We start from the raw sequence: 22,213 nt of genomic DNA, 5'->3' as shown, positions 1-22,213 counted from the left end.
GCTGGGGTCGTTGTCCTTAAGAAAGTGGTATCACAACAGTGGTATCATCTGCCAGTTGACTAATAATTATGGATTTTCCCATAACACCGATTTTGAATAAATCTTCATATTATGTTTATTATTATAATTCACATGGGCGGGGCGGGTGGACAAGGGAAGCGCGCAATGGAGGGAGCAGGAGGGGTTTAGAGTTTTAATTTATGGCGGGAAGGGTGCACGGAGGTCGTGTCCAATGACAGCCTGAGAAGGAGGTGACAACGGGCCAATGAGCTCGTCTACATTCGCGGGCCAATGAGCTCGTCTACATTCGCCGGCCAATCGGAGCACGACGGCTCCGGCTTTATAAACTTAGCAAGTTCACTTGTGAAGAACATCTATACTTTGACTCTACAAGAAGAAGTTTGCATCATGGCCAGAACCAAGCAAACCGCTCGTAAGTCGACTGGTGGCAAAGCCCCCAGGAAGCAGCTCGCCACCAAGGCTGCCCGCAAAAGCGCCCCGGCCACCGGCGGCGTGAAGAAGCCTCACCGCTACAGGCCCGGCACCGTGGCTCTGAGGGAGATCCGTCGTTACCAGAAGTCCACAGAGCTGCTCATCCGCAAGCTGCCCTTCCAGCGCCTGGTGAGAGAAATCGCCCAGGATTTCAAGACCGACCTGCGCTTCCAGAGCTCTGCTGTGATGGCCCTGCAGGAGGCCAGCGAGGCTTACCTGGTCGGTCTGTTCGAGGACACCAACTTGTGTGCCATCCACGCCAAGAGGGTGACCATCATGCCCAAAGACATCCAGCTGGCCCGTCGCATCCGTGGAGAGCGCGCCTAAGATGATGAGTGACTGACTATGTTCATGAACAAAAACCAAAGGCTCTTTTAAGAGCCACCTCAATATTTCTCAAAATGATTTTTTTCCATTAACTACTCTTTTATAAAACGATAGATGGGTTGAAGTAGAATGAGATCGCAGAATGCCAGAGGGTACCATATGACAAGTAATAGCAGAACAGTTTTACTGTCACAAACTAGGAAAGGACTTGAAATCCCTCGCTGTAATGTGCAGAATGAGCTTTTAGTTGGGCTCCAGTCGTTTTTTTTGGGGGGGGGGCAGGATATCCATATGACGACTACCCCTTTTACACGATAAGCGCACTGTTGCCATTTCGACGGCTGATGTCATATTATTAGGCTATTTCTAATACAAAAATAATACTAAATGGTTTTACGCACAATGTGTTCCTTTGTACCACGTCCCTACGATCGCAATGCATTTGTTTGACATTTTTCGGTGCGTGTACACAGTCCTAGATCTGCATGACAGGGAAAGCTTCGTGAGAGCCTACTGTGTCTGTATTGAAAGGGGCAAGGGCTGTGTAAATTAAATCGTTAAAGAGACACCCCCCCAACACACACATCCCCCCATTTCCACTCCCCACCCCCCAAAACACACAACCCCACCACCCAACACACACACACACACACACACACACACATTTTAATCATTTATTTCACACACACACACACACACACACACACACACCTCCCAACTATCCCCCCTTCACCCAAACACACACACTCCCAACCCCTCATCCCAACACATACAAATAAAAAATTATGTTTTTTAAAGTAATGAGTTCTGTCTTTTTTTATGCATACCAATATGATTTGGATATAGTGAGCCCACTCAATATAACAAACAACAGTTTTAGGATCACTAAACACTTATGTCCTAACCAGAATACTTGAGTATTGGGTAACATTGGGTTATATATATTGGGTTATATATTATATAGTTGAAAGCCAGGGCCCTTTCCCTGTTAGAAACTTGATTCCTCATTTCCTCTCGCGTGTCTCACTTGCTGCTTCTCAAATAGCATTGGAGGAGAATAGGGGAACAACCTAGATATTCTCCTCCAATGCATTTTAATTATGATGCGACGAGTGGACAGGAGATAGGACGCGAGGAATGGAGTTTCTACAATTGAGAAAGGGCCATCGACTTTTGTCTACCACGGAACACTAGTACTGTTACTTGTGCGTCGATGGAACTATATACTTAATTCGTGTTGTCCTACGGAGGATTCTAACGACTGAATTTGAGAAAACTTACGTGTATCTATTATTCCAAGACATAATCAGATATGGTAAAACCAAGCGACAATTGAAACGAGACAACTGGCTGCGTGTGTTTGATGTCCCCAAAAGGTGACAGGGTATTAGAAATATTTTAGACATTTTTAGATTACCCTTTCCTCTAAATATAGGCATTGTTGCTACTATTTAACGTAAATGTTGGTCCCAGCACACAAGATCAATAGCTTTCAGGGATGATTAAAACATCTAGCCTTGAGAATGAATTAGCCTACACATTTCTGATACTGCTTTTCATTATTCTGGTCTTTTTAGATGGTTCTGGCACTTCTATGCAGTCTCTATTGCCTGGAATGGGGTGCTTATTGCCCTGTCACTGCACATGGTTGTATCAATACCCATTATGGTTGACTCATATATTGGGATTCCTGACAGGTGTGGGCGTGCCAGTAGAGCAAGGTAACCTCTCTCTGTCTTTTTTTTCCATTGTTTTGCTTCAGTGTTTCCTTACTGTGTCTGTAGAATGTAATGTGTTTGTAATATATTGTCATGTGTTTCCTCTCCTGCGTGTAGTTCCGCAAGTGTCAGCTGTGCTGGTGCAGGTGCTGCTATGGGTCCATTCCCTTAGGCGACTGTTGGAATGTCTGTTCGTCAGTATTTTCTCTGATGGGGTCATTCATATTGTTCAGTATATGGCTTGAGCTTACTACATCTTACTAGGACTGACAGTCCTTTGCTCGGATCATTATATCATTGGAAAAGGTTAGTGTGTATATACATCCCTATACGGTACATGTGGCCCACATGATGTGGGAATACGGTACATATGGGAAAACTGGGGTTAGGGGTAGGGTTAGGGTTAAGGTTAGGGTTAGGGTTAGACATGCCAGGATGTACCAAGTCACCCTTGCACCTAACCCTAACCCTAGTTTTCCCACATGTACCGTATTCCCACATGTACCGTAACATAGTATATATATTTGCATATTGGTAATGGGTTTTTAGTCAAGTTGTTGAATTGTTTCCTCTAGTCTTGATGATGCTTAAGAGCAAAAACAATTGGGAAATTGGACCTTCATGACCTTATGTTAGTAAGTAATATTTAATATGAATCTTTTGGTTAGAAGATAAGGCATCTTAGCAGCTGTTCTGGTGACCCACAATATGGTGTGTTACTGCAGATGTGATGGTGATTGTGTGGTCTTTGTAGGGACCCCTACTCTTCCTCTCCTCTCCCAGCTGGGGTGGTCCCACGTGGCTGGAGCTGTGCTCTTCACCTGGGCCTCGCTGCTCCAGCACCGCTCCCTGATCCTGCTGGCTAGGCTGCGCACCGGAGGCTCAGGTGAGCTCATGCAGTTGACTGAGAGCCTGAACATGACTCACAAGTAGATGTGTTGCCATTAGGGATTACACATAACTTTATTTACATATGGACTTTAATGTTTAGATTTTTTGTCTGGATTGTTTGAGTTAATACCAAAGTCTGGTGCAAATTTCACTTGAATAGGCTCATTGGAAATACATTTAGTGGACAAAATGATGATGTGTTCAATACTTATTTCCCCCACTGTAGATGGGTTGTATGGTAATAAACATTGTGTTGCTCTCTTTGATGTCTTCTGGGACAGTGGAGACTCTTGCCCACAGAGAGCCGAGCGGAGGCTGGTTTGAGCTGGTCTCTTGTCCGCATTACTTTGGTGAGCTGCTGATCTATGTGTCTCTGGGTGTAGTTTCCGGAGGTCACTCTCTCACCTGGTGGCTCGTTGTCCTCTATGTGCTCTTCAACCAGGCGTTGGCTGCCCAGCTTTGTCATGAGTTTTACCGGAGCAAATTTGAGTCTTATCCACAACATCGTAAAGCATTCATTCCTCATTTATTATGACTCCTTTGTGTGAATGTTGTCTTTTGCACAACCTATGTTGGAATAAAATATACCCATATTCACGTAGAAAGGATTACTTTGAATTAATTGTTTCAATATCCTTTTTTTTATCCCCACAATCAAGGTTGGTGGAATTCGTACAACAATTGAGACAAGGCAGACAACACACACACACACACACACACACACACACACACACCAATACGTTATATTTGGACAGAAAGGCGGGATATAACAGAACACTTTTCGCTCAGTCAGGAATAACGTACTACAGAGAGCTGGGAACGCACTTCACAATGTACATATTATATACGTATCAATTATATATTATTATTATTATTATATTATGACATATACTAGTTTTAGTATATTGAATATGTCATGTCAGGTCTTCTGACGCTGGTTTTCTCTGTGTACCACATGTACAATAGAAGAGATTTGGTGAGGCTGCATTCTCATTTTATGCACCCAAATTGTGGAATGCACTGCCAGTTTACATTAGGGATGCAACCTCAGCACATATGTTCAAGTCAAGACTAAAAACCCATCTTTTTAATATTGCCTTTAAATGACTAAATAATTAAATTAAGATTATAAAAACCCATCCTTTTAATATTGCATTTAAATTACAAAATAATTAAATTAAGATGATATCATGATTAAAGCACTTTGAGCTGCAACGTTTGCAGGAAAAGCGCTATACAAATAAAGTTATTATTATTATTATTATTATTATTATTACGTGGGACGAGTTTGATTTAAACTTCGAATTCTGGCGCGCGAGGGAAACTCACAAAGACAGAAGTGTCACAATCTCTGTCTCTTGATTGGATGAGGTGACATCGACCCAGTGGCCAATGAACGCCGTCAAGGCGAGCTATAAGAACGACGCTCCAAGCGGCAGAACTGTTATCTGAAATTATTTTCTTCATCTTGTTTGAGATCCCGCTAAACCGTCACCATGTCAGGAAGAGGCAAAACTGGAGGCAAGGCCAGAGCCAAGGCAAAGACCCGCTCTTCTCGCGCTGGGCTTCAGTTCCCTGTGGGCCGTGTCCATAGGCTCCTACGCAAGGGCAACTATGCCCAGCGTGTGGGCGCCGGCGCACCGGTCTACCTGGCCGCCGTGCTCGAGTACCTGACTGCTGAGATCCTGGAGTTGGCCGGTAACGCCGCCCGCGACAACAAGAAGACTCGTATCATCCCACGTCACCTGCAGCTGGCCGTCCGTAACGACGAGGAGCTGAACAAACTGCTGGGCGGTGTGACCATCGCTCAGGGTGGTGTGCTGCCCAACATCCAGGCAGTGCTGCTCCCCAAGAAGACCGAGAAGCCCGCCAAAAAGTAAACGGCTCACCTCCTCAACCCCAAAGGCTCTTTTAAGAGCCAACCACTTCTCTCTCCAAAAGAGCAATGCATCACTCCATCCTGTTTGTCTGCGCTGTGAGTGTCGTGTTATGAACTGTCCTCAATCTTATTTTATGTACACGAGGCAGAGAAAACACACCAACGATACACACAGTTGTGACAGAAGCATTCCTCATGATGTGACATTTTCAGCATTCAAAATAATATTCAGTTCTCTACGGTTTTAAAAACCAACCCTTCCTTGTGAAGTGAACCTTGTTCTTCGATATGCAGGGCTTAAAGTTCTCCGGCACGGTGCCGGATTTCCGGCGCAGGGAAATTTGAGCAATAAAATAAAATCACATGCTATTTCTTTACATCGTAATTTAAAGAGTCATCTTCAGCAAAGAGACAGTTCTGCCTACCAATGGTATCACATTGCTCAAGCCAACCAACGACTTCTAGCCAATCGGAGGCAGAGTAGTGGGGCGGGCCTTAAGAAGTTTGAATGAGTGTAATGTTAGCTTGTAGAGCGGTTCTCTTGTCCCTGATGCGGTCTCTCTTCACACGGTAGAGGAGTCCACTACGCACTCTTAACTTCTTCCAGTGTTTCAACAGCCTGAGCACACAGCTAGACTCAGCTGTTCTCTCGTGTGCATTTGGTTTCCTATGTCGCTGCATATAAAAGAGAACCCTGCTCACTACAGCATCTTGTTGCTGGAGATTGTGTAATTGACTCTGTGGGATGGCGATGGAAGGGTCTTCCTCGGGCAATTGCAAATACTCCGGATTAATGTAGGGCAGCTGAGACACACCCCCAGTACGATGGACGTCCATGACAGCAGACACCTCCTCAGCACTAATGGCACCTCCAGAAGACTCAGGACTCAGGACCTCATCTGTGTCGACATCAGTGTGCTGAACACCTTGACAGTTGGTAGTCAGCCGGAAAGCGTCCTGCACCGTACCAGCCACTACTCCATTCACCTGATCCAGCAAGGACAGGTAAGGCTCCCTCACCAGGCGATGGCTCACACAGGACTTAACAAATGGCTCACGGCTCAGCGCATCAGCGACTATGTTCCTAGGCCCTGGGATATAATTCAGATCGAAATCATATGCAGCAAGTTTGGCCACCCACCTCTGTTCGCATGCATCTAACTTGGGCTTCGTTAGGATGTAGGTCAAGGGGTTGTTATCCGACCACGCTGTGAAATGCACTCCCTTCAGCCAGTGGGAAAACTTCTCGCATACAGCCCACTTCAATGCCAGGAACTCAAGTCGGTGAGCTGGATAGTTCAACTGAGCATGTGACAGCGTCCTACTAGCGAAGGCAACTGGTCTTGCAACTTTATCACCAGGCTGGAGCTGAGAGATGACGGCGCCAATCCCATCGAATGAAGCATCCACTGCTAGGATAAATGGCTTTGCGAAATCAGGATGGGCCAGGGTTACAGAATGCAGGATATCGCGCTTCAATGTCTCGAAAGCATCCCTACACTCGGGCGTCCAGTCAGCTGGTTTGAGCTTTACAAGATTGTGACATTTCTTCACTGGTTTTCTCCCTCTGCGTGCCTTTTCTCCAGCGTTCTGTCCAGAGAGAAGCTTGAATAGGGGTCTGGCCTTAGAGGAACAATCTTCAATGAAGTGCTGATAGTAAAGCATCATGCCCAAGAAGGACCTAATCTTCTTCTGTGAAGGAGACACCCCATCACTGTCCATCAGATCGGATACCTGTACTTGGCTAATGGCTTCAACCTTTCCAGGGTCCGTCTGCACTCCTGACTCATTGATGATATGGCCGAGAAACCGTACTGATTTCCGCAGAAGATAGCACTTCTTTGGAGCCAATTTGAGATTGTTGTACTTCAAACGAGAGAAAACCATCTCTAGACGCTCGAGTGCCAACTGTTCTGTAGGAGCGAAGACCATAACATCGTCTAGGTAGCACAATAGACTGGTGAAATTCTGATCCCCAAAGATCGAGAGCATCATCCGCATGAATGTAGCCGGGCTGTTGGACAACCCTTGAGGCATCCGGTTATATTCATGCAGGCCAAAGGGAGAGGAGAACGCAGTGTATTTCTTGTGGTCCTCATGTAAAGGCACGTTGTAGAAACCAGAGGTAAGGTCCATTGTGGAGAAGTAGGCATTACCACCTAGTGCAGCCAGCGCGTCAGCCTGATGAGGCAGCGGATGTGCGTCTTTCGTTGTCCTCGCATTAAGCCATCTGAAGTCCGTACAGATGCGCAATCCTCCATCCTTCTTCCACAGAAGAACCAAGGGCGAGGCATATTCGCTGTTGGACTTACGAATTATGCCCTTCTCCTCCATGTCGTTGATGGCAGACCTCAGCTTCTCGTAGTGGTTCGGTGGCACTCTGCGGTAGGGCAGGCGAAATGGCCTCTCGTCCACCAGATGTATCTTGTGCACGAAGTCAGACGCCTCACCACAGTCCAACTTGTGGCGTGAAAAGATTGACTCGTATTTCACAACAAGCTGACAAAGCTTCTCTCTCCACAGGTCAGAGACTTCACACGCGTCCAAGTCTAGGTCGCGTAGACCAAGTTCCTCCAGTGCCTTTCTGATGTCTTCTTTGGGCCTTGCTACAGACTCACCAGTCACGGATTGTGGGGAAGACTGAATGTGGTCGGGCGGGGACAGATCTTCAGCGGCAATGCAGGGGAACACGTCCGCCAATTTGGTGTTTCGCTTCAGCACTACCGGCTTACCGGTGGGATTCACAACCTTCATAGGTAGCCATCGGTCGCCCCACATCGGCGTAACAACTCTGCCAACCAGAACTTTATTCGGTCTGCATCTGGACTGAGTTGGTTCCACAACCACCGTACTGCCCTCTGATATAGGTGCCGACACAGGGAGTCTGCCCCATACAAGATGCTCACTATTTGGCTGTAGCACCACACACTGTTGTAGCTTCAGTGTGCCAACCTTCTCAGGCACTGTCTCACCCCTCCATCTCTCTGTATTGGAAAGGAGAGAGAAGAAGTAATGACAGTCCCCATCACTGCCACCACCATGTTCAGATATCAGCCGCCAATAGCTGTCAGTCTTCCTCATCAACTCTAGGATTTTCTTGATGGCATTACTGCCTAGTATCATGTCATCGGTCTGTCCAGGCACCACAAGCATTGGGATGACCATCTTGCAATCATACACCACCACATCGACATTGTATATTGCCTTAGGTACAACTCGGTGACCACCACATCCTATGATAATGACATCATCAGCGGGGCATCCTCTCAGATCAGGGTTACGCTGCAAGAGACGCGCCTCCGCAGCCTCGCTAAGCGTGCATGCCATAGAACCACTGTCTATCATCGCTCTAAGAGAGACATCTGCAGCGGAGACAGTGGTGTAGAATAAACTATCAGACCTTTGGACTCGGTGTAGACCTTGAAATACTACTGTTTTGTTCGAAGGCGCTCTGGAGATGAATGACTTGTATGTTGACTCACAATCAGCCATTTCATCATTGGGAGAGATATCAACAGGATCTGCACAGTCCTCCCTTGAATGCAGATCTATAAGTTTCCCTGCTGCGCCGACTGGGCACGCCCCTGCATCGGACACTTGGATCTGGGGTGTCCAGGCGAATGGCACTGGAAGCAGAGCCTCTGGTCACGGCAGTGAGTCCAAGCAGAGTGTCTAGCGTCGCCACACACAGCACACGGCAGGTTATTCAGACCCTCAATCCTGGGGGGGCTGGGTCTATACTGCTTGTTTGACATGTCCTTAGCAGGAGCAGACTTCTCCACTAGGACTTTCTCTAGCATTGAGATGATACGTTCAAAGGCCTCTGCCCCCTTGTCTGGGCGAGTATCCTGCTTTTCAGGTGAACACATATCAGTGCCTGACATCTCAACTCTGTTCACTAGCACACCCTCACTGGGCCTTTTACTCACGGCTGCGGCAACACCGTTCGAGCACACCTGAGTGTGGAACTCGTCAAGTACATCTTGGACCTCTACAGCAGTCCACTTATCGATCGTCTTTGATCTGAAAGTCATGGCAAGCTCTTTGGATGGACAGTTCCTGATGAACATACGTGTCACCTCCAGGAGAGGGCACTCAAGTGTTTTACCTTGTTCTTTGAGGCGATCAGTGGCAACATCTGCAGCTTGATTGAGGCGTAGCCAGTAGTCATACGCTTCCTCACCACTCTTCGGCAGCGTGGTGTAGAAGTCGGCTAGGGGGATAGGTGAACAGGGAACAGCAGCAAAATGCTTACGTAGAAGACCATAGATGGCCTCTGGGTTTTCAGTGACATTAATGCCACTGCTCCTCGTCCCATACTTCACTACATCCTTAGCCCTGCCCCTGAGATGGGTGAATATTTCTTCCGCCTGCTGATCTGCTCTGATGTTCGCCTTTTTCACATAACTCCTCATTATGTCTTCCCACTCACGCACATTCACTGCGTCCTTATTAGGGATGTCCCGATCCCACTTTTTCACTACCGATACCGATACCGATACCTGGGCTTCGGGTATCGGCGATACCGATACCGATCCGATATTTGTATAAATTTTTTGCCCCCTGAATTTTTTTTATTTTTTTATTATTTATTTTTTCCTAACACCAGGGGAGCCACCCCTCCTAAATTTCGTTGTTTGGTACCTGTACTGTAGCAATGACAATAAAGACCATTCATTCATTCATTCATTCAAATACCTCCCCAGTATATAGTCCACACCAACAACAGTTAAATTAAAGACTGCCAGCCTTTATTAAAGCAACAAAAATAGTACTCTGCAGTACTCAGTGACCACCTCTCTTAAAACGACATGGACTTTGCTTTTGTTAATTTTCCATTCGAGCAGCATCTCCTCCATGGCTGCCTTAATGGAATCCCCAGTGTGTGAGCCACGGAACTCACGGGCATGCAGCACCGCTTTCTTGAAAGTAAAATCAGAGTCTATCCAGTGTGCTGTGAGACTCAACAACGACATTGGACACACGTCTGAGCTCCAAATGTCCGTTGTGAAGCTAATAGCATCGACATTCTCCAATAGTTTGGCGAGGAACTCACACACTTCATTGTGCATTTTCGGGATGGCATTTTCGGTTATATAATGCCGACTGGGCAAAGTATAACGCGGCTCTAGGTGTTCAATTAAACTCCGAAACCCCACATTCTCTACCACCGAAAGTGGTTGGTCGTCGAGCACAATAAACCGAACCAATTTCTCCGTTATTGCTTTTGCAATTTTGCTGTCTGGGGGGAGTTTCTCTCGCATCTCGCCAATGTTATGTTCAATAACGGAGTCGAACTCAGAGCTTGTAGTCGGAGCAAACACGAGTGTAACACAAAACGTAATACGGCACATGTCGTAAAGCCCAAACTGTCGTAAACACAGACGTAACACAGACGCGGATCGGGCACGCGGATCGGAGCCTTTTTTTTTTCTGGTCCGATCTCCGATCCAGCATTCAGGACCAATATCGGGTCGATATCCGATCTCAGTATCGGATCGGGACATCCCTAGTCCTTATCATCCCCTCTGAACGTTGGAGGCTCCTTCACCCTCCTGTGAGGTACCAACTGGACTTGGGACAGGTCTAGACTCTGGGTGGATGTATCAGTGGGCGTGGTCTGTACATGCGCAGTGCTAAGAGGAGGTAGCGTTGAGTCAAGGCGTGCAAGTATGCTATCTGCCAGCTGTAGACCAACATCTCTAATTATGTCACTCATCTGGCTCACTACATTAGGTAACTGGAAAGCAGAGATTGGGGATGGGGCATCACTGACCCGTGTGCTCGGTGCATGATCAATGTCGTGGCTCTGAGAAGGAACTGTGTCCCCACTAACTGAAAGGGCCCCAGCAGCATCCTGACTACCCACAACATGAACATCACCCCCCTGAACAGGACTATCATAACTCAACACTGGAATCCCCCTACCTCCACTGAGGAGGATCGCTCTACCCCTCCCAATGCTACTGCTTAGTGGCATACTGAAACATCCTGGTCTGTGGCTCATGTTGAATTACAATTCAAGAAAACAGTACTATACAGACTAATCAGATAAAAGACCAGTAAAGAAAAATGTCACCAAAACAGCAATAAAACTAAAATAAATCACAGATCACATTCATTAATTCAACAATCCATTTGTGCATAACATCACCGAATGAACTGAGTGAAACCATACGCCGCCCACCAGACAGCACGCAGGAGCGGTCCAGCAGAGTGATCCAGCAGAGTGGTCCCGGGTCAAGGTGAAGAGTTGACTTCAGGTCCACAGGTCACGGCACCAATGTGACGGGGTGTATCTTTTCATGAATCACTCTCAGCTGGATGGCTCACGTTCATTTATTCTGTCGAAAAATATGTACAGTGCATCAACTTCAACTTCATCAACGGAACGTGCAGGGTCATTGGTCTAATTTCGTCTCAGTGGTTAACAATGAACTGCACATACAGTAGTCACTCATACTACACAAATTATAACAATAATATGAAACAAAAATACAAAATGTGTAGACTACATAAATCTTCACTTGTGTGATCATACAGTGGCACTCACTCAACAACAACAACAAGAAATCATAACATCCAAACGCATGGAAAAACCCAGCACCCGGAATACGCATGGAAAAACCCCGCACCCGGAATACGCATGCGCACCACGTGCAACAATGGCTGCTACCTGACTGCTAGGCTAGCTGCGAGCGTGGTGCAAACTCGTGAGGTGGAAAATCCAACCTCCTCATAGAATACAGTCTACTAACAGAACAACAGACATACAATAACACAAAAATAATAATATTACCTGTCGAAAAATATGTACAGTGCATCAACTTCAACTTCATCAACGGAACGTGCAGGGTCATTGGTCTAATTTCTAAAATGATATTACACACGAACAGTCACATTAGCGTCATCAATGCTAACAACAGAAAACTCATTTTACCAATGCTATGATATGTTCCAAGTAAAATACTATACATGGGGAAACTCAAAACAGCTATCTTAATCATCAAACATTCAAATAAAACATAGATACATTAATAATCTCTTAAATTATATGCGATCTCAGACCCTGCAGAAAACGTGACCTTACCGTCTCAGTGGTTAACAATGAACTGAGGGAGATCACGTTACGTCCCGTGCAAATGCACTGTCCAGCTATATTTACACAGCATCCGGGTCACGGACACACCCCGGATATACCACGTCATTAAACCCCTACAGGGTGCAGTTTACAATGGCGCAGTTTATACCTATTTTAGCTATAATTGAACTTGCCCTTTCTACTCCGTTACATTCGCATGCCTGGGTTTTGCGCTTTGACCCTACTGATGAAGCCCTTGGCACTGCCCGTCATAGCAGCCGCACCATCAGTGCAAATACTGACACAGTTATTCCAGCTTAATCCTCCCTTTTCAATGTACTCTGTTGTCAGACGATAAATCTCCTCTCCGGTCGTTTTGGTAGGAAGTGGTTTGCAAAATAAAAAATTCTCCCTGATACGGTCCCCGTCTACGAATCGAACATTTGCCAATAGCTGAGCATGCCCACTCACGTCTGTAGATTCATCAATTTGCAACGAAAAATGTCCCCTTGCCTTGATTTTTTCCAAAACAATATCTTCAATATCTGCAGACATGGCATTGATTCGCCTTTCAATTGTACAGTCAGACAGCGGGACCTTTGCTATCTCTTTTGCAGCTTGTGGGCCTAGCATGTGATTAACTATTGCTGTGCATGCTGGCAATATAACGGACTCGGCAATAGTATGTGGCTTCTTCGCCTTAGCAATAATTTCGTAGCCTCCAATGCTTTAACCGAAACTTTGGCGCAATTCATCATCACCCGTTCTTGACGGCTATGCTGACTTTTCATCCGAACAAAGTATTCAGAATCCTTGCCAGCTTGTGATGGATGATTGGTTCTTAGGTGTCTTTTGAGTTTACTCGGGACCATCGCTTCATTTGACAGTTTCATGCCACATATTAAGCACAAAGGGAGAGGGCATGATGGATCCTCATTAGAGATGAAGCCATAATTTAAGTAGCTGTCGTCGTATTGTCTTTTTTTGGCCTTACTGCTGGTATCTACCTTCGATGTAGAGCTGGATGGAGTTGGCTCTGTTTCAGAGTCAACCTTCGCTTCTTCTGGAGCCTTTCTTTTTAAAAAGCGTTCCATGATGCTACTTGTCTGCTACTTGTCTGCTACTTGTTTGCTACTTGTCTGCTACTTGTCTGCTACTTGTCTGCTTCCTGTCTGCTTCCGCTCGAAATGTCTTTGTGCGGTAAATGAAAAAACAATGCAGGCTGCAGTGCAGACACACTGACCTTACGCTGAACCCGGTATTGACATTGTGACATGGGAAGACAGACAGATTTTGATGATGAATTGTATTGTATTGTATTATATTTATTTGTATATATTTATTTATTTATATATTTATTCATTCATTCATATGAACGTCAGAATATAGAATTATTTGACGGCACCCCTGAAGACACCAGGGGGCGCCCCAGTGTGCCGCGGCACCCCAGTTGAGAAACGCTGCTGTAGACTACTGGTTGAGGATCAACAAAGCAGCTGATGTAGCTGGTGAGGGCCTTCGCAGACAAGGTAGGAGGATGGAGAACATGGGTGAAGAGGTAGCATGGATGTTTGTCAGGCATTGCCCGGACTCTGGACTATCCCGTATTCTGGAATGCAAGGCTATTGAGGAGTGGAGCTCACGAGACATACAGTTGAAGATTGATAATTATCAGAGAGAGCTGAGAGCCTCTGGCAGGACCGGTAGTTCTGTGACATTGAAGAGCCATGCCACCGCCCTCCACACTGTGCAGTCTCATCCAGAGCCTTCGATTCAGTCTGTGTCTGAGCAGTGTTCCACCCAGTACCCCCCTGCTCCTGCCCATAGTCCAGTGTACCACACACAGTGTCCGCCTTCTACCCTCATTCCTTCCCAGGACCATGCTTTAGGCCAGCTTCCGTGCCCCTCCTCCGCGACTGCTGTGGCCCAGAACACTCAGCAATCTGAAGACAGGATTCTTGCTCGCATTATGGAGAGGCTGGAGCAGATGATGGGGAAAGTGCAGCAGCGTGACAGTGCTCCTCGTGGCGGAAGATACCAGGGTGGCGCCCGTGAGAAGGCCTGCCGAGTCTGTGATGACAGTAGACACACTACCATCTCACACTGCATGTCAGAGAAGCTGTGCTTTGTCTGTTTAGCCCCAGGTCACACAAAAGTTGAGTGTCCCACCAGGTCGTCCCGAGCACCTCAGCCTCAGGGAAACTAGGTGGCCTGTATTCAGAGGGAGAAAGTATAGGTCGCCAAGTAAACTCCCATTGTGAGGACGAATCTAGTGCTGAGACAGTGTATATAGCTCTCAAAAGCTCAAGTGATAACTCTGAAGATATTGTTTATCAGAATACACATACAATTAGTGGTAGTGACAGCCTTTTCTACACACCTGTGACAGTTGGTAATACAGTGACTCTGAATGCTATGCTAGACAGTGGGTCTATGGCTTGTACAATGAGTAAGACGGCAGAGGGAAAGCTTAGAGAGGTTGGAGTTGCTACAGAACATAACCAGTTCAGTTCAAATGTGGTGCTTGTTGGCTGTGGTGGTCGCCGTGTCAAGCCTGAGTCAGCTTTCAACGTGGAAATGGAGGTGTATGGCTGTAGGATTATGGTTCCCACTCTGGTAGTTGAAGGCCAGCATGATGAGTTGATACTAGGCACCAATGTTATTAAATATATCCTCCGGCAGTATAAGCAATGTGATGGCTACTGGAAGGCTGTGTCTACGCCCTGTCCTGCTGGCGATCCAGAATCTGAACAGTTTCTCTCGATGCTCGCTGGTCTGAACCGTTGGCGAGGTGACGTCATACCTGACAAGATAGGCACAGTCAGGTGCAACTCAGCCGTGTGTCTTGAGCCTGGTCGGGAGTACCTGATGTGGGGCAAGCTACCCAAGTCCACTATTGTGTCTCCTGGTAGCGCTGTGATGACAGAGCCCACATCGTGTCGCTCAGCTCCAAGAGGGGTTCTGGTGGCCAGAGTTGTTACTCCTTTGTGGGGAGACGGATGGGTTCCATTGAAGCTGATCAACTCGTCCGACAGGCCCGTCTTGGTAAGACGCAATGCTAAATTGGCCGACGTCTTCTCCTGCATTGCGCTCGAGGACATGGATGAGACCGGACCTGCTGAGGTCCCACTACTCAGTTGCTGTCAAGTAACCCCGTCCATGGGATTGAGTGGGCTCGACATACACTCCTGTGACGTGTCTGAACAGTGTAGAAGCAAGATGGCTGACCTGGTTGTGTGCTACGAGGACATCTTCTCACGCCATCACCTGGATTGTGGAGAGGCAAAGGGCTTCATACATCGCATTCACCTCTCAGATCACAGGCCATTCCGGCTCCCATTCAGACGAGTGCCCCCCAGTCAGTATCAGAAGTTGCGCCAAGTACTGAGTGAGATGGAGGAGAAAGATATAATCAGGAAGTCAACCAGTGAATATGCATCTCCGTTGGTTCTTGTATGGAAAAAGAACGGAGATCTCCGTATCTGTACAGACTTTCGCTGGCTGAACAAGAGGACCCTGAAGGATGCTCACCCTCTCCCTCACCAGGCCGACTGCTTAGCTGCACTTGGAGGTAACTCCTTGTTTAGTACTATGGATCTAACCTCAGGGTTTTATAACATGCCACTACACGAGGATGACAGAAAGTACTCTGCCTTTACAACACCTATGGGCTTGTATGAGTATAATCGCCTCCCGCAGGGCCTCTGTAATAGTCCTGGGAGCTTCATGCGTATGATGACTAGCATTTTCGGAGACCAGAACTATCTGAGCTTACTGGTTTATCTGGATGATTTATTGGTGTACGCCCCTGATGAGAGGACAGCTCTGGAACGCTTGGAGATGGTGTTCAGTAGACTGCGTGGTCATAACCTGAAATTGGCCCCCAAGAAGTGTTTTTTTCTCCGGAAATCCGTCGAATTCCTCGGCCACATAATTAATGACAACGGTGTGTTGACTGATCCCAGCAAAGTTGAGAGCATCGCAAAGATGACAAGTGCTGACCTGATGGAAGCGGACGGTGTAACCCCCTCACAGAAATGAATCAGATCTTTCTTGGGGATGATCAATTATTACCAGCACTTTGTGCCTAGCTTCTCCGCTATTGCAAAGCCTCTCTTCTCTCTGTTGACGGGCCAGAAGAGAAAAGGGAAGGAGAAACAGTCCAAACAAAGGTCACAAAGCAGGAAGTTGAATGTTACTGACTGGACCCCCGAAACGGAGCAGGCTTTCCAGAAGCTGAAAACGGCGCTGGTTGAGACGGCTGTCCTGGCTCACCCTGACTTCACCCTTCATGCTGTCAACGGACACGTCCCTTGATGGCATCGGTGCTGTCCTGTCGCAGATCCAAGAGGGTGAAGACCGAGCGAGGCCAATCGCATTCGCCAGCAAGTCCCTCTCTCAGTCTCAGAGAAACTACCCAGCCCATCGGTTGGAATTCCTAGCCTTGAAGTGGAGTGTCTGTGACAAGTTCAGCCATTGGTTGAAGGGGCATGATTTCACTGTTTGGACGGACAATAATCCATTGACTCATATCATGACGAAGCCCAAGCTGGACTGCTGCGAGCAACGATGGGTGGCTAAGTTAGCGAGCTATAACTTCGACATCAAGTACATGCCAGGCCCACAGAATGTTGTCGCTGATGCCTTGAGTCGTGTGCCTTTCGTCAAGCAGAGAGTCAGTCACAGATTACTTGAAGAGCCCTACAAGAATCTCCTCTCCGAAGTCCAGGATGTGTCGAGTGCTTCTGTACAGGACGCCTTCCGGTCGTCCAATGATAGTGGTGACACTCCACGCCAGGCAGAGAGTTACGCTCAAAGTGTCCCATCACCTCTGCATGTCCACGCTCAGTCTATGGAGATGGATGAAGTGTCTGTTGTTCTACAGTCATATGACGATCTGTGGGAGGTCGGAGCAAGAACGCGCGCTGTAGCAGTCTTGCACCATTTGCCTCAGTTAGTCCCAGGTGGTCAGGACTCACTTCCTGCTTACAGTGAGAAGGAACTCCGGGATGAACAGCTCAGAGACAGGACTCTCTCTCGAGTCTTGTACTATGTGGAGAGACATCGGAGACCGTCCAGGAGAGAGAGAGATAAGGAATCAGTCACAGTCATGAGGTACCTGAAGCACTGGGAGAAACTTGTTGTGAGCAATGGGATACTCTACAGAGTCTCGAGGGATCAAGTTGTGAAGTCAAAACGCCGCCAGTATGTGATTCCTGAGTCTAAGAAAGTTGAAGTTCTGAGAGGTGTTCATGACCATGCCGGCCATCAAGGTCAGTTCAGGAGTCTTGGCTTGGCCAGACAGAGGTTCTTCTGGCTCAACCTCAACAGAGACGTAAGAGACTACGTCTGTAACTGCCAGCGGTGTATTGTCAGTAAGACTGTTGAACCTGCTGCGAGGGCGCCTTTGCAGAATATCACATCAACCAGGCCACTTCAGCTGGTTTGCATTGATTTCTGGTCAGCGGAGGACTCAAGGAACAAGTCAGTTGATGTGTTAGTTGTTACTGACCATTTTACAAGAATGGCCCAGGCATTCCCCTGCAAAGATCAGTCAGCCAAACAGGTGGCGAGAGTTCTATGGGACAAGTTCTTCTGCGTCTTTGGGTTCCCAGAACGTATCCATAGCGACCAGGAAGCTAGCTTCGAGAGTCAACTAGTGAGTGAGCTGCTCAGAGTCTCCGGTGTCAGAAAGTCGCACACAACCCCGTATCACCCGATGGGTAACGGTAGTGTGGAACGTTTCAATAGAACTCTCGGTAACATGATCCGAGCGCTTGAACCAGAGGCAAAAATCAACTGGCCGAGGCGTTTGCAAACTCTGACGTTCATGTACAATAGCACAGCGCATGAGTCAACTGGCTATGCACCTTTCTATCTGATGTTCGGGCGTACTCCTCGTCTCCCTGTCGATATACTCTTCCGGACAGTCCTGAATGATCCAGCTGTGGTCAGCTACGACAAGTATCACGAAGGATCTGAGAGAAGCTATGGTCATAGCCCAGGAACATGTCATAAAAGAACAGCACCGTCACACAGAGCTCTACAACAGACGAGTGAAAGGGCCCACCATTGACGTCGGAGACCGTGTGCTGTTGGCGAACAAGAGAGAGAGAGGAAAGAGAAAGGTGGCTGACCGTTGGGAGTCTACTGTATACACTGTGGTGGATAGGAAGTGAGTAGAGGAACCGCGTTCGAGTCGGAGAGAGTGGATTCCTGTCCTGGGAGTGAGGGAGGGGAGGTTGAAGACATGGAGTATGGGGGAAGAGCTGTTCGGGAGAGGGATGTTCCCTTGACTGTTCCAGAGCCCACGGATCCCAAGGGAAGAACCCTAGAGTGGGTCACCCAGTTACCATTCCCTGACCACTCACGGACAGAGGCTACTAACACTGTAGTGTCTTCAGTCTCGTTTGCCCCTCAGAGGGTCCCCGAGCAGATGGCTGAGGAGCAAATGGTAGATCAGTCCATTAACTCTGATTCTAGATTTGTGGTTAGCGCTGATGATTGTACTGATGTTTCTGGTAACACAAATCAGACAGATGATGCTAGTGACACACAGCGTACTGACACTCTAGCTTCTGTCACACAGTGTGAACATCCTAGTACAGTCACACAGGTCAAGTCCAAGTTTGGTCGCCTTATCAAACCAGTTGACAGATTGATTTATACTATGTCAGGACAAGACATTATCCAAGACACCAGGCACGTGACGTGAGCTTTTAGATTGGGTAAGCATAAGATATAGAAATACACGTAATTACACATACACGCTATCAGTGAACGCAGTTTCAAGGAAATGCAATTTTGATGCCCTAGAACCCGCTAATAAACTGTAGTGTCACTTTGTGATCAGATTACCAAAAAAAAAAAAAAAGTTGCCAGTTTCGACTATATCAGGGGTGCTCATTGTTCAAAGATCTTTTCAAGTAGCCAACCTACTGAAATCTACAAGTCCAGTTTCAACATCGCACACGCACACACGCACAACACAGACACACACCGTTTCCATCCTCCATAGTAAACACAACACACTTTCTTTTCACACTTTGTCACACAGGCACTTGACATCACATCACAGACCCTCCCTCTCAAAGTACTCAAACCATATAAACAAGCACAGATCGCCACCAGCCTCGCGAATCATATACATCATATAAACCGCTCATACCAGGCTTGCTGTAGCCGCTGGCGACTCTCCCTTTCTGGGTCAGTGTGAACATCGGTGAGCGAGCGGCCGGGCGGCCTTTAGCCAGTAGTTGTGTTTTTCCAGTCCAGTCCAGTCTACGAAATCCCTTTAGGTCGCTGACAGTAATGTCCATATTCACAAAATCAAGCAAGTTATCCTTATTGATTATTATTATTTAGATCGTTTGAGCTAGCTGGCATAAGCTATTCTGCCGGGCGAGAGGTGAAATGTTAAGTGAACTGGAAAGTGATAAGAGCCAATCAGTAGCTCTTATCGGAATGAAAGACCTACTCTGATTGGCTGTAAGCATGCTTACCCTGGTCACATTAAACAGCGAGTTGAGGCATCGGAAAAAAATAAAAAAGACATTTTCACGCATTCGAATGTACGCGAGGGAAAGCAGAGAGCGGAGTGCTTATATGCAAAGCAGAGTAGGGAGTGCTTTACTCCTACAGGTGGCGCTAAAAATGCAACGTCAAAATGAATGACTCCTGCTGCCCTGGGACCTAAAATACGACTTTTTTAATGAAAACAAACAAACGGTTACATGCACTTTTATTTTAATATTTTCCTTTTTTCTTTTTTCGTTGGGTAAGCACTGCTTACCCTGCTTATATGGACGGCACGTCCCTGCAAGACACTAAGTCAAACATTCGAGCTGTTTGTAGGTCAGTGTTCCAGGCTTTCCACAGTTAGATAAGCCGAAGCTCAGTTCAGTGCATGTATACACTGTGCACACTGACATCCTATGACATATAGGTTTGTTCGTTATTCTGATTGTTTCATAAGAGGTTGTGGCCTCTTGAAGGCTAGTAATACACAGTGAAAAAAGGGTCTTGTGGGGTGTAGAACGCATCCTACCGCCAGTAGTTGGTTGGAGAGATAGTTTACCTCTCTTTCCACTTCATCCTTATAGGATACTTTTCAAGTTGGCTGTCCTGTCCTTTGGCGGCCCTATGTAATAGTGTAAAAAGTAAAAAGTAGTATTTAAATGTATAGTTGCTGCTCAAGGTTGGCGAAATTCAGGGGAGATGGGTGTAACAGAGTTGGGAATGTATGTTTAGTTGTGGTGAATGTAGATGAGTTTCGCCGTGCTTGAGCAGCCCTGGTTGTTGTTGGAGCTCCCTTTGGAGTTTGGGTGTACTGCAGGTCTGCGCATTCTTTTGTCCTTCTGTTGTTGCCGTACTTACGGTGGTACCAGAATATGGCTGCCATCTTAATGGGTATGTGCGCGATGTAAAATGCTCCTCGTGTTTTGTTGTTTGTGTGGAGAATCTTGTAATGTAGGGTGAAAATGTTGGTGTAGTACTGTGCTGTTTGTTTTTACATGTATTGTGATGATGTGATGTATTGTGATGATGTGAAACAGAACATTTATTGTATGTTATTTTGAATGCGCAGATTCACAAGAGTTGCAGACCAGAGGAAGATTTGTGTTTTATATGTCTTCCATGCAGGTATGTTGCTCCACATGTTGTTTGTAATTGTTATTTGTAATGTTTGAGGGAAATTTGTGTTCTTTCTGTAAACAAATTATTCTGATGTGAAATATACATACACGGTGGGACAACCAGAATATGGCTGCCATCTTAATGGATTCACAAGAGTTGCAGACCAGAGGAAGATTTGTGTTTTATATGTCTTCCATGCAGATCAATACAAATAATTGGTTGAAAGAAGTTTGCCTGTTTGACCATCGTTACACATGTTTCAATGTTTCAATGACGGAGGTAAAAGAAGAATAGATGTGAACACAGGAAAGGTGTCGACACTGGATCTCACATTGGTTAATAATAATAACTGCTGCCATATGGAAGCCAATAAAAAAGGAGACAAGAGGAAGACACCTCCATGTTGTGGGTAGTGAGAAAAACAGGGGAGGAAATAGAAAAGAGGGGGGAGTAATGACAAGACGAGGAATCGGACACAGTAACTTGAACAGAACATTCCACATTATAGGACGCATCCAAGAAGATGAGGAAGAAGAAAGTGAAAAAACACCACGGCAACCGGACAGCCGAGTGGTAAAGCAGCGTAATGGATGTGTGGGGGAGGAGACTTAGGAGCCCGCGCGCGCGCAGATCATTTATGTGTCCGCGAGGCAAGCGTATGTTTGTTGAGCGCCTGAGTCAAGCTCGAAAGCGTGTGTCAGCAGCCGCCTAATTTGCATAGCTCCCCCTTCATATATCGGGTAGGTGACCACAGCCCCGCCATTCGTTCCTGAAAAGAAACGAGCCATCATCAACATGCCCGAGCCAGCGAAGTCAGCGCCCAAGAAGGGCTCCAAGAAAGCCGTCACTAAGACCGCAGGCAAAACCGGCAAGAAGCGCAGAAAGTCCAGGAAGGAGAGCTATGCCATCTACGTGTACAAGGTCCTGAAGCAGGTCCACCCCGACACCGGCATCTCCTCCAAGGCCATGGGAATCATGAACTCCTTTGTCAACGACATCTTCGAGCGCATCGCCGGTGAGTCTTCTCGCCTGGCCCACTACAACAAGCGGTCTACCATCACCTCCAGGGAGATCCAGACCGCCGTGCGTCTGCTGCTCCCCGGTGAGCTGGCCAAGCACGCGGTGTCCGAGGGCACCAAGGCTGTGACCAAGTACACCAGCTCCAAGTAGTAGCGCTTCTGCCTGCTC

At 47.0% G+C, this 22,213-nt stretch overlaps 4 protein-coding genes and 1 pseudogene across 5 annotated transcripts in view; 4 read left to right on the top strand and 1 right to left on the bottom strand.

Moving 5' to 3' along the window:
- LOC308152062 (histone H1-like) overlaps nt 1–22,213 on the bottom strand; it is a gene marked incomplete at both ends in the record, with an annotated part of 166,941 nt that overhangs the window by 57,299 nt on the left and 87,429 nt on the right. The window lies entirely within an intron of this gene.
- Nucleotides 409–819, top strand: LOC308152076 (histone H3.2; the record flags this gene model as incomplete). Its single annotated transcript, XM_080524986.1, has 1 exon — nt 409–819. One exon carries the CDS (start codon nt 409–411, stop codon nt 817–819), a length of 411 nt encoding a protein of 136 aa, XP_080381112.1.
- On the top strand, nt 1,305–3,963 carry LOC308153166 (polyprenal reductase-like; annotated as a pseudogene). The gene is made up of 6 exons: nt 1,305–1,321; nt 2,070–2,195; nt 2,397–2,540; nt 2,655–2,843; nt 3,292–3,423; nt 3,710–3,963. The product of its transcript is annotated as a polyprenal reductase-like (transcript).
- Nucleotides 4,925–5,308, top strand: LOC308152092 (histone H2A-like; the record flags this gene model as incomplete). Its single annotated transcript, XM_080525002.1, has 1 exon — nt 4,925–5,308. The coding sequence occupies one exon, from the start codon at nt 4,925–4,927 to the stop codon at nt 5,306–5,308; it is 384 nt and encodes a 127-aa protein (XP_080381128.1).
- On the top strand, nt 21,821–22,195 carry LOC308152095 (histone H2B; the record flags this gene model as incomplete). Its single annotated transcript, XM_080525005.1, has 1 exon — nt 21,821–22,195. One exon carries the CDS (start codon nt 21,821–21,823, stop codon nt 22,193–22,195), a length of 375 nt encoding a protein of 124 aa, XP_080381131.1.

The sequence above is a fragment of the Nansenia antarctica genome, assembly GCF_963989245.1.
Source record: "Nansenia antarctica genome assembly, chromosome: 3".
Lineage (NCBI taxonomy): Eukaryota > Metazoa > Chordata > Actinopteri > Argentiniformes > Microstomatidae > Nansenia > Nansenia antarctica.
Note: the sequence above shows the minus strand (reverse complement) of the source record. Positions and strands in the feature narration are given on the sequence as shown.